Source organism: Mya arenaria, chromosome 4 (genome assembly GCF_026914265.1).
Source record: "Mya arenaria isolate MELC-2E11 chromosome 4, ASM2691426v1".
Lineage (NCBI taxonomy): Eukaryota > Metazoa > Mollusca > Bivalvia > Myida > Myidae > Mya > Mya arenaria.
The window spans coordinates 16,131,413-16,145,216 of record NC_069125.1 but is presented as its reverse complement, the minus strand read 5'-3'; the positions used below and the strand labels follow the sequence as shown (position 1 = coordinate 16,145,216).

Below are 13,804 nucleotides of genomic sequence, written 5' to 3'. Positions count from 1 at the left end.
ATGCATTATTTAGTAAGTAGTTAAAGGATTATCAGTCAAACTTGATGTATGTTATTCATGTGTATGTATTGATTTTGAATAAGAGTGTCACTTTAACTTTGGTATCGAATAATGTAAGTTAGGTGTAACTTAACTTTGTATATAGGGTTTACATATAGTGACCAAACTAGGCATGTAGGAAGAGTTTATGGAGGACGTCGATTTGATTGTGTTTAGGGCCTCTGGTGTCAAAGTCACTTTTACTAAAAATAGAAAAAAGGGTTGAATCTGAATCTCACAACGATAGCTGAAGTACTTCAAACCAATCTTTGAAAACATGCTTTCGTCGCGTTGCGTTATTTATTGTTAATTAGAAATAATAATATGTTTGAAACTACTATGCAAATGAAATTAGCTCCATCTGCAAGGTAATGATTTATTTATCTATTAATTTCCACACAATTCAAATTTCAATGAAATGGGCAAAAATACACTTGCTCACCAATACAGTTTTACACACTTTTTCCCACATGGCATTCTTAACGGTTGATAGCTGCGCTTATTGAGAAGTTATGAATGAACTAATTATAATATGTTTATTAGACTTCTATGTACTCTGCTACAGTGCGTTTACGTGCTGTGTTGTTACAAACAAAACCGCAATTATATTTTTTAAATGATGCCGTTTGTCTGTTGTTTTTATTTGTCGGCATTACAGCATTAATGGTCAAATGTGTCTGTGTTTATGCCATTGTACATAATAACAGCAATGCAATGTACATGTAAACAGTTTATTGAATTTAGAGAACTACCTTATTTGTTTAAATTTATCATTTGTACTTGGAGGCTGATTTCGGCCATTTAATGTTTGCGGGTTCTCGGTTGTCTTAGAGAAAGGGATGAAAACTCTTCATGCTAAAACACGACAATTACCAGGTTCAATTACTTAGCGAAAACCGAGAGCTTGCGAATTTTTTGTGTTACAAAACAAGTATTTCAAAATACACCAACACAAAATGGCAGAAATTGGCCAGCGAATCTTTAAGATTGATGCTGTTAATATGAATAAACTGCGAGACTGATTCACATACAAACTCATGACATGTAATGCCATCAGCATTTTGATCATTGACAAGGTGGGGAGGTATGCTCGTATGGTTTTTCAAAGGAGATAGTGGTGATTTGGAGGGTGTAAACCTTAATCTTCAACGGGGAGATACCTGGGGCTAATATTAGCCAATACTAGCAGTCGTAATCTTAACATTAAAAACATGTCGGAACGTCACAGAGAGCAACAGGTTATATGTGTTACTTTCTTAATGATGCAACATTAATACACAGTGACGTTAAATGTATATATATGTTCGGCAAAACAATGTAAATATTAGATAAGCATAATTTCATTTTACGACTATGATATTTTAAATCGTATGACATGGTTTTTAAATTATGACTGAAAATCATTCCAATCCTATCTAATTCTAATCTCATCACCCTTTTTTATTTTGATTTAATCCTTTACACTTAAACATAATCGTGTCAATATAGTCTTAATATTGAACTAGCTTCAGATGTGCTCTGTGAACGCATTGTAATATCCCCAAATATGCAACAAATCTTTGTTATTCATAAATGATGTACATGTTTGGGGTTTTTATGTTTACCATGTAAACAAAGCCGTTTCTTTTGTAATATTTTCCTTTAAAGTTATAACAACAGTTTATAACATAAATATAACTCACTTTTATTCAGCCATGATTTATATGTACTCATTTTTCGAATACTTATTAAAGACCAAGTTGTTCTGTATGGGGACAGCCATCTTGAATAAGCTGCTTTCGCTTTGCATCTGTCATAATAATGCCGATTTTTGAGGTTTCCATTGTAATCTTTCTCTTTTTAGCATTTCGATGTTTGTGTCTTTGTGGCAGTCATGTAATTTAGACCTTCTCCTAACCATACACAACATTTTAGAAAACATTTTATTCATTATGTTTTATGTTCCTTCGGCTTTAGTATATAAGCTCGAGCTTGCAGACGATCAAGGACTCTGGCAGCCATTTTCATAGCAACAAGCTGAATTTACATTTCATTGTTATATTTATCTAAATTCACAATAGAAATACATTATAAGTAGGAATTAAGTATAGAGTCATTGGTTAAATTCTTCATACTCAATTTCAATAGAATTAAAGTATTATTTAAGAATAGTTTGACTTAAAATTTCGGTGAGGAAGAGAGAGAGAGAGAGAGAGAGAGAGAGAGAGAGAGAGAGAGAGGAGAGAGAGAGAGAGAGAGAGAGAGAGAGAGAACCTTCTATTTAAGTTCTGGGTATACAAAATTTGTGCTCTTATAATATTGAGAGTAAATTATAGTTGAAATATTCTTTTTCTTGATATTTGCACAAAGTTTAATAAATTCACTATTAGAAGAGTTGTTGGAAATTTACAAATAAACAGTAAACATGTAATATTTGGTTTTATTATTACTTACTTAAGCACATTTTAGCTTCATTTGATATTTTTCCAAAGTCCATTTTATTTATTGTTTACAATTTTAGTGGGGGGGTTTTCAATAGTGAAGATAGAACTTTCACAAGACTCTGTGATGTTATTAAAAGACTGAATGTAGCTGTTGAAAGCTAAATCTAAGCTTTCCAACATCAAAGCCATTCATTAGCAAGGGTGAGAGAACCCACATATATATATATATATATATATATATATATATATATATATATATATATATATATATATATATATATATATATAACCAGTACTCAGAAGTTTATTGAAGAGCACTTGTCAAAATGGTCATCATTCAGCTGTAAATAGGCAAGAGAATCTATACAGCGAGCTTACATAATTCGAAATAGTGCCCACTGAGGCAGGTAATCATCCAGTATATGGCATAGACGGAATTCTTCCGAAAGGTCAAATATATGTATAAAAAGTACCCGGTAGTTGGTACTCCATTGTAAACAAATGTGGATAATACCCACTCGGTGGAATTCCTAGATTGCAAGTGGGAAGGTGTACATGATATCGGAACGCTACAGTATATAGTCATTGGCACCATGGTAAGAACCATGACATTAAGCATCTTCGCCAGGTAAGAATCAACTCATTTAGCACCCAAGCAATACTAACTGATTATTGTCTTTCCATTTGTGTCCCAGTCAAACAAAATTTATGAAATACGTTGTTTCAATTTTATAATACCGATGTAAAAATATAATACATTTGTAGATCTTTTAGTAAATTATCGCATTGTCTTGACAATATATGAAATACTGATTCTCAAGGCATAAACTATACGGATAGATAAAAGAAGGACGTATTATAAATAATTGTTTATGTGATCAGCGCATGTTTAAACTCGTGCTCGGCTGGGATAGATAAAAGAAGGACGTATTATAAATAATTGTTTATGTGAACAGTGCATGTTTAAACTCGTGCTCGGCTGGGATAGATAAAAGAAGGACGTATTATAAGTAATTGTTTATGTGAATGACGCATGTTTAAACTCGTGCTCGGCTGGGATAGATAAAAGAAGGACGTATTATAAGTAATTGTTTATGTGAATGACGCATGTTTAAACTCGTGCTCGGCTGGGATAGATAAAAGAAGGACGTGTTATAAGTAATTGTTTATGTGAATGACGCATGTTTAAACTCGTGCTCGGCTGGGATAGATAAAAGAAGGACGTATTATAAGTAATTGTTTATGTGAACAGTGCATGTTTAAACTCGTGCTCGGCTGGGATAGATAAAAGAAGGACGTATTATAAATAATTGTTTATGTGAATGACGCATGTTTAAACTCGTGCTCGGCTGGGATAGATAAAAGAAGGACGTATTATAAGTAATTGTTTATGTGAACAGTGCATGTTTAAACTCGTGCTCGGCTGGGATAGATAAAAGAAGGACGTATTATAAATAATTGTTTATGTGAACAGCGCATGTTTAAACTCGTGCTCGGCTGGGATAGATAAAAGAAGGACGTGTTATAAGTAATTGTTTATGTGAATGACGCATGTTTAAACTCGTGCTCGGCTGGGAAAGATAAAAGAAGGACGTATTATAAGTAATTGATTATGTGAATGACGCATGTTTAAACTCGTGCTCGGCTTGGATACATAAAAGAAGGACGTATTATAAGTAATTGTTTATGTAAATGACGCATGTTTAAACTCGTGCTCGGCTGAGATATATTAACTATTAACCTTTCGCACGTCTTGGACACGCCTCTGTTTGTTTGGTTGCAAAGCTAACATTATATGGATATTTTTTTGTGTCAATCAAACATGTCGACTGCTTTTGAATTGATGAAAATGTCATTAAACAAGGAAAGAAAACGTTCATGCCGGGCTGAATTCTTTAACTGTTAACCTTTCGCCCATTTTGTGCACGCCTCTGTTTGTATCGTTGCAAAGCTAAAATTATATGGATATTTTTTATCTTTATGTACATCAAATATGTTGAATTTTGATTTGCTGAAAATGTCATTAAAAAGGAAAGAAAAAGTTTATACTGCTTGGAATGTCCAGGTAGTTACCAGTGTAGAAGGAATATGTAAAGTACAAATGAAACACAACTCATCAAAGTTCTAAGCGTTTTATCAGTAACAATATATTATATAAAAAAGATACAATATACTTACAATGTATGATTTCTCCTTCGTGAATACATAATATACAACAGTACAATCAGCACACTTCTTTTAAACACCGTGAATGAGCAGTGAGCAGAAAGTGGCGATGTTGTTTTTTTATATGTAATAATTTAACACTAGATGTATATTCATAAGCGTATGTTGCTCGAGTTCAATTTAAATGATTTTGATTACAACAAATCATAACATTATGGTAACTTAACAAATTAAATAAAGCCAATCGAACAAAAAACAACAGCAGTAATTAGTTTTCGGTTCTACTTAACAACGATATGACCAAACGTTGGTTGTTTGTTAATTATGTAAAACCAAACGCAACTAAATACGTTCGTAATCGGACTACTTTGATGAAAAATTATACAGATGGCATGTGCAGAAATAAAATAACTAAAGTCATAATTAATACGTTTGTTCTCCAGAAAGCAGCATGATAATGAGGATATACGTTTTTCCACGTATTAAAAAATAACATTATGCCTATTGGCGTGTCCCAAACGGATTTTTTGTGCTTCTGTTTTGTGTCATCATCAAAAGTTTGTAGTAACTAAATATCAGCATCCAATTTAATGAGGGACCGTGTGATGATGGTGAAAAAATACAATATAATTAGAAAATAACTTGTTCAAGAGAAAAGTCAATTAAATGTTTTATTAAATGAGTGACGTGATTTTTTTTGCATTTTTAAATGTATTTAACGATTTAATGGTATTGTGGTTTCCTAATTATCAAATTCGAAATGTAAAATTAAAGACTTTTCTTATCCTCAGATGTTTTTGTCATTTCAGAAGTATTTGATACTATTGTACGTTCCTTTGATCATCATTAAACTTAAAATACACAGAAAGGTTTTTATGTTTGAAGTTGTCATTTAAGGACATAATCAAAGACATTTGTCTATTAATTAATTTTAACTACATGTCATATTGTTAAAATTATTTGTTTTCAAGTATTTAAATGGAGAAGAAATACGAACATCCGTCATAAAGAGAGCAGACATCGCAACCATATTAACATAGGTGGGACAAATTAAAGGAATAAGAGAACTGATGTACGGGCAGAAAATTTATTAATCTTAAAATGGATGCATCTCACAGTGGAGGATCTGAAGTAGCTAGGATGATTTGGATAGTTGGATCTCCCATCATTTTCTCCTTTGGTATTGTTGGTAACATCCTCACAATGATTGTTCTCCTGGGACGTAAAACACGTAAAACATCAACGACAGTGTTCCTGACACTCTTGGCATTGTGTGACATATGGATGATTGTCGTGGCTTTACCTAGATGGTGGCTCATTTACTTATTCGGGATAGAGATTAGGCACCTTAGCGATGCAATGTGTAGGATTCATTATTTCCTTGTCTATGTGGTAAGCAACATTTCGGGTTGTTGTACGGCGTTGATTACTATTGAGAGAGTTGTTAGCACATGGGCCCCCTTTGTTGCTAAGAAGAAATGTACACCAAAACTGGCAACAGTAACGTCCGTTGTGTTAACACTTATCATCATCACACTAGAAATACACATTCTTTATGGTTTTAGCTTGCAATTAGTTAACTCACCGACTGGAAAGACAGGTAGCCATCACGACTTTAACAAAGAAATGTTGGAGAACATTACTAACGACGCATCACCTAGTTCACAGAAAAATGCCACTTTCTCGGACGCAAACGTTAACCTTATGGTTAACGAAACAGACCTTTCCATTACATATGAAAACACAACAAGCGCTATCGATGAAATGTATATTTGTTGGATAAATGACGACAATTACCGTAAATTCTACAACGAGATATTCTCACATATCCAATTGGCGACCAACTTTGTCTTACCAATGTTAATTATTGTGACAGGCGGGGTGCTAATTATCAGTAAATTAACCAAGTGCGGTTCATTTCCATCTACATTTACGAAGCCACGGACACTCGAATCCGGCGGTCCCAAATTGTCGTCTATCAGAAAACACTCAACCCAGATCACAGTGACCATTCTCCTTGTGAACACCGTGTTTTTACTTGGTGTAACACCTGTAGCAGTTTTCCTGTTCAGCCGCCCTCTGTGGATTGACGAGAAGGTTGGAATGACCACAACGCAAGAAATAGTATGGGCTGTCTGTAACCAATTATTCTACATCAAACGTGCCGTCAACTTTGTACTGTACTTTCTTACCGGATCGCGATTTAGGAAACACGTATTTGATCTTTTGAATTGCAAGCGCGCGGTTGAGCTATCGGAAACATCTTCTGGGCAAAGGTCAGCATTGTAACTACTGGCGGTGAAACTAACTTGCTAACCATGAAGGAGTGATTTAATTGATTGTTTCAGTTTGTGATTTTTCTGACCTTTCCAGCCAGAAATGGTTATTGCATTGTTTACTATCTAGGGGATTTTGTGTTACTTGCCTGCAGTCAATTGTATAACACTTTGATACTTTTTCCACAGGTAATTGCTTAGCTAGCGTACACATTTAAATCATTTGATAAGTTGACAGATGTTATTGGATAAATATTGACCAATCAATAAAAACAGGGGTAAATATTTCTTAAATCTAAACATTAACCAGTTCTATAAAAATGGTTGCTGATAACATCTTGGCTGTTGGTTGTTGTGCCATAGAGCATGATAGTGGAATGTTCCTGCTACTGCACTACTAGTAATCTTTTTTGTTTTGAAGGTTTTTCACAGGCAGAGGGTTTATAAATGAATAATAGTCATGAGACGAGGTATGCAACTAAAAAGAACATATATATATATATTAATTAAGAAAAAACTTCATTAAAGTATTTCATTTATTTCTCACAATGTAGTTCTTAGCATATTGAGATTTTCACCTGCACGGAGCAGGATAATATTATTTTTAACTATATTCAGAAACGCTCGGCGTTTTGGGCCACGGTTCGATTTTCACTTGGGGCCTCTCTGAAAGCTTAACAATTATTACAGTTTATGTTTGCTGAACAAATAATTCTAGCACACCGGATAGGCATTTCCGGTGAATTCAGCCGTGCTGGAAAACTCCATCTGGCATCCCCCCATGCCAGATGAGTCACGCGCTGTGACGTAACACTTTCATTTTCTTTTATTAAACACTAAATGAAACCATAGTTATGAGATTTCAATAGATGAGTTCGATTAACATTAACTTTACAAAATATTCCTTAAAAACAAAAAAAAATAACCCTTAAAAGACGTGATATCGAAGGAACTTATTGACGTAAGCGGTGAATACAAATTATTGCGCGTCATGACGTCAGTAAACATCATCGCACGCGCTTTTTGGTGAAATGTATAAAACGCTTTCTTATGTATTTTCTTCACAAAAAAAATGCAATTAAAGGTATGCTAGAAAATATATCTATCATGTGTGTCCGTTCCGGATAGAAAAATCCGACCCTCGGGCACGCTGCGTAGCCGGTAACTCGGCAAGCCTCGTTACCTGGCAACGCAGGTGCCCTCGGGTCGGATTTTTCTATCCGGAACGGGAACACATGACAGATATTATTAATATTGGCAACCGACATTAGTAATATTGTTTTTCGTGTTACAGCATTTATTGTTTCCGTTAAATGTACGCTCTTTTCTTCTTAATATTAAAACAACATTGGAATCAATCGGTGTTTTCACAATGTAATCAAGTGTATGACCAATCGTGAATCTCGTGTAGTCTTGCTAAATGTTTAGTGTCTATCAGTTGTAGTTGCTTGTGTTGTCTATGGATGTTGCTGGACTGTATTGGGTCATTGTCATTGGCGTCTTCAATAGTGATTGTTGTGTGTTGCAATTTCGTTTGTTTTAATTATTCTGTCATTGAACATTTGGATTATTTATAATTTTGGATAAAAACTTAGCCCATCGAACGTTTGTGCCGTGAAGATACTGTAATACTATTTATTTGCCACTGATATTATTATACAATGTTATAACAACACACATCAACTGTTTGCAGCATGCAAATGAGAAATGGGTGTTATATAATGAGACGTAGTCAAATAGCTCCCAAATCAACGAGCTTTAGAAAAACGCCTTATTATTTTGTTCAAGTTGTTCAATCACTGTGTTCATTGACACAGTTGTAACGATATTTTTAATTGATTAAATAATGTCGTCGAGTTGTTGTGTTTGTTTCACAATCATATTACATATGTATATAATCTTCATTTGATGCCTTCTGTATTGATTTACAGTGACTGCAGCTTATATCGCCTCATTTGAAAGGCCTTATGAATTCTACTTCTATGCTTGTTATAGTATAAGTTAATGTAAATGTTTGTGGTATTAGAATAAAATATGAAAATACGCTTCTTGTTTTAAGTAGAATCTTAATATATCATATGCTATTTTATGAATCAAATCTGCTGCTTGGTAAATAACGTGTCAATAAATTTAAGGGATATACAGTAATCATGTGGTAGTTTGTAAGATAATTTGCATCATAATATAATTTTTATAATCATTCCTTCGATGGAGTTAACTGAGAAAACGCTTTGAAAATGGCTGAATCTTCATTGAATTTAGTTTTATATAGAAGACGATGATTACTGTACCTAATGTTTCCGCAATTAAACTTTAAATTTAATGAGCCAACTTAAACTTTTGCTCATACGTTAATTTCCTCAGTAAATCAATACAGTTTCACAGATGTTTAAAGCTGCCTCCAAAATATTCTAAACAGATTATTTTTACTCTTATGTCGAATTTAATAAATGAATTTTGGATACGATTTTTATATAACGGATTTACGTATGTTGTCGTTGTCTGTAATTATATAAAAAAATTCTTTTAATGAGATTTTTGTTGGTCACTTATATTTCATTTGTCGACAATACAAAATTAATAGTCAAATGTGATTATGTTTAGGCCATGATAAATCACTACAATTTTTTTTTATATATTAATACTTGGAAATAGCTTTTATCGAGACAAACGAAGAGCAATCATATTTGTTTTAATACAATTGTCACGTCGTCTGCCTAACATTGTTTCTTATGGTGATTTCGGGTTTTCCAAAATGAAAGCGAAACGCCACCAAATCGAGGGCGAAAACACGAAATAATGATGTGGCGATTTTTCCTAAAGTCTTCACCGTTTGACAAAGTGATAAATGTCAATAGTTTCAAGTTTTAAAGTCTGTTGGCAAATTCGATATTAAATATGCCTTTGGATATTTAAAACATGAACATGGCAATAGACATATATTATAACATAATGTTCGAAATAGTACAAACAAACGGTCAATTATTTAGAAAAATAAAACAAATTGCAGTTTGGAAAAACAACAACAAACAAACATTATTATGAATGAAACATTATTACATAAAAAAACATGTTTTTAATCCTTAGAGTCTTTCATGTAGTTGGCAATTCATTTTTTTATTGGTTATTAATTTTTTATTATGTTATTGGATGTTGAAATAATTCTTTAAAACATTTGAAAGAGGCCATGATATATTCTCAAGATTCTCCAAACAAATACTCTGATATGCATTGCCGTATAAAGCGGTAGGCATTCAGGCGAGGACATAAACTCCATCATAAAATTAACATCTTAAGTCTGTATTGACGTTACAGATGACAACATGTTGCTTGATTTTTTAAGACTTTGTTTTATATGAGCGTTTCTTGTCTAAAGAAAGAGAGGAAATATGGCTCAGGACCATGAAACCAGTACAAAAAACAAGATACAAATATCTGAGTACCGCAGTCAATATATTTGTGCTTCTCATCCTTTTGCATAATATCCTCATTTATCAATGCATTTCTATCAACAATGATGTCTACAAATAAATTAGAACGATGCAATACAACCAAAGTGAAATAAAACATTGGATTGTTAAGACACGCATCTTCTTTTCAAAATACAATCAGACAAAGACACACAATCTGAAGAGTGTAGAATTGGCAGGATAACATAGACGTAACACGTGAATGCATTAACACGCTCGTCAGTAATGATATATTGAGAATTACTGACACGGCGTACCAAGTGGCTCGGATGTTACAATATGAAAACAGTAACTTTTTAAATATAAATAGATCTGAATAATGTTTTTTTAACTATATAACTTTATGTTGTTTGTAACTGTTGTTAAAAATAACATAATTACCAGCAGCTGTCAGATACACCAGCAGCTAAATATTTTGCTTAACAAAACCAGCTTCAGCTACTGTTGAGATATTCTTCTATATATGTGTATTTCACAGTCATAATAAGCAGTTTATGTTTCTTAAAGGATTACGCAAAACTGTGTCCAAAATTTCACAAGTCTGAATCTACGAGGTCCATTAAAATACTTGGACACTGTACATGATATATTTAATAGATGGTATGATTGTTTTTTATAAATATCACATAATTAATCAGAATATGTAATCTTAGTGCTTCAGCGAAAGAGTAAAAGGAGGGTGATGCACAATGTCCCTTTTTCGGTGCACCATTCTGTCCTCAAGGACTCAAGCATAGGCATTCTGCCTTTATAGAATAAATGCGTATGACTTTCAACTATTTATTTTGTTTTGATAAAAATAATTATATAATTACAAGAATAAACTATATATATTTTGCAGTTAAAACCTAGTGCTTTTCAATTTAACACAATTCCTAACATTTTCTGTCAAATTCATGATGTTCAAGTTCTTCATTGCCCGAAACAACATTTCCTTTCTACATTAATCATCTTTTTAAAACTTGGCCTTTTCTCCGTAGTTATCTTAATGTGCTTACAGTAGAAAAATAACTACAGAATAATAGATGTATTGAAAATATGACCATTAAAAGCTATCATGCTGTTGCTTCTTTAATTAAAAGTAGTGTGATTACATATTAAGCAAAGCACACAATGATAACGTCGTTATTTCATGTTTTTCAATTTTCAAAAGGGTTGTCGATTTGTTGATGTAAAAAGCAGGAATTGTATATGGCAGCTTCAAACTTTACTCTGCCCCGTCTTAACCTTTCATTGTTAAATCGACCATCAAAATACCAAAACGCCAATACATATAGTCATTTTTATTACAGTATCTTCAAAGGAAAATCTTGATTTATATGATCACAAAAACTACGAGATGTTTGTGTTCCTTCGTATTGAATACTGGGCTGGTATTCAAAGTCTTGAGTTTGAGACTTAGACTCAGAAAAGTAAATCTGTATTTTGTTGTAAAATGCTATTATAGGAGTCAAAATGGTTGTATTCGTTACAAACAATCTGATTTACAATCAGGCACTCATATTTTGTGAAAGCTAGTAATATTATACATATTTTGAAACAATTCAGATTTCAATTTTCTAATATTGATTTTCAAATTTAGACTTAAAATGTAAGAGAATACGGACCCGGTTGTCCTTTCATCATTATCAACATTTAAAGAAAGGATTATCAGTGTTTAATGCTTTCATTAAATAATTATTAAATACTTTTTTTCGTTGCAATTAAATTTAACTACAATGTTCAAGCTCCCTTAATGGACTGAAAATTAATTGCTTCAGGTATATAAAAGACGAAATAATTAAATCCGTTATAAAGACTTCAGACTTCTATTCAAACACAGGAAAGAAAACTTACTGTTCTTGTACAAAATTGGCAAAACTTAATATTTATTGTACTTAAGATGGACGCATCTCACACTGGAGGGTCTGAAGTAGCTAGGATAATTTGGATAGTTGGATCTCCAATTATCTTCTCCTTTGGTATTGTTGGCAACATCATTACAATGATTGTTCTCATGGGACGTAAAACACGTAAAACATCAACGACAGTGTTTCTGACACTCTTGGCATTGTCCGACATATTGATGATTCTCGTAGCTTTGCCTAGATGGTGGCTCATATACTTATTCGGGATAGAGATACGACACCTGAGCGATATAATGTGCAAGATACATGTTTTCCTTGTCCATGTGGGCAGCAATGTTTCGAATATTTGTTTGATCGTGTTAACTGTTGAGAGAGCTATTAACACATGGGCACCCATTGTTGCTAAAAACAAATGTACACCAGTGCTTGCAAAAATTACGTCCGCTGTGGTAACAGTAACCATCATCACACTTGAAATGCACATTCTGTATGGTTTTAACCTGCAAACAGTTAACACACTCACTGGAAATATTGACAGCTATGGCGACTATTATAAAGAAAAGATGGAGAACATTACTAACGACGCATCTTCCAGTTCTTATGCGAATGCCACTTTGTCGAACGCAAACGGTAACATGATGACAAACGAAACCGACATTTCCGTAACAAATGAAACCACAACCGAAAACACAACAGACGCTGTCGTTGCAATGTACATTTGTTGGATAAAAGACGACGGTTACGGTAGATTTTACAACGACATATTTTCCCATATCCATTTGGTTACTAGCTTTGTCTTACCAATGTCACTTCTTCTGACAGGCGGATTTCTTATTATCATTAAATTAGGCAAGAGTGGTTTATATCTCTCTTCTGCCAAGAAGGAACGTGCACAAGCATCTGAAAAATCAAAAATTTCATCTCTCCGAAGCCACTCAACTCAAATCACAGTGACCATTCTCCTTGTGAACACCGTGTTTCTACTTTGCGAAACACCTGTAGCAGTGTTTATGTTTGGCCGCTCTCTGTGGATTGACCAGAAGGTTGGAATGACCACAGCGCAGGAAATAATATGGGCTGTCTGTAACCAATTATACTATATCAACCATGCTATCAACTTCATGATGTACTTTCTTACTGGATCGCGATATAGGAAACATGTTTTCGATCTTCTGAATTGCAAATGCTCTGCTGAAATATCAGACACTTCAAATAGCAAAAGGTCAGCCTTGTAACAACCTAGCAACAGCTTACCTTCTATCCTTTCAGGAAAGTCGGAATGATTTAAGTGATTTTAACCGAACTCGTTCGCATTAAGCGAAGATCCTTCATTCTGAAATGATTTACGTAATCGAGTGTTGGCTTGTGTATGTTCCTACTCCACACAGTAATATCCCTTGAGATCTCGTACGGATGGCTTTGTCTCTCATCAATAAATTCCCATTGCACCATAACTTATCCTTGTCATACTAAGCAAATGTGAAATCTAAACAACGCCATGCGACGTCGTAAATAATTGAAAAGGAGAAAGTGTATGTATAACATTGCCTTAGACCCACTAGATTTTTAACTGCATGGGACAT

The 13,804-nt window shown here is 33.6% G+C and overlaps 1 protein-coding gene across 1 annotated transcript; it reads left to right on the top strand.

Moving 5' to 3' along the window:
- Positions 1-5,729: 5,729 nt before the first annotated feature.
- On the top strand, positions 5,730-13,456 carry LOC128230657 (uncharacterized). Its single transcript, XM_052943101.1, has 2 exons — positions 5,730-5,991; positions 13,044-13,456. The coding sequence occupies exons 1-2, from the start codon at positions 5,730-5,732 to the stop codon at positions 13,454-13,456; spliced, it is 675 nt and encodes a 224-aa protein (XP_052799061.1).
- The last annotated feature ends 348 nt before the right edge of the window (positions 13,457-13,804 follow it).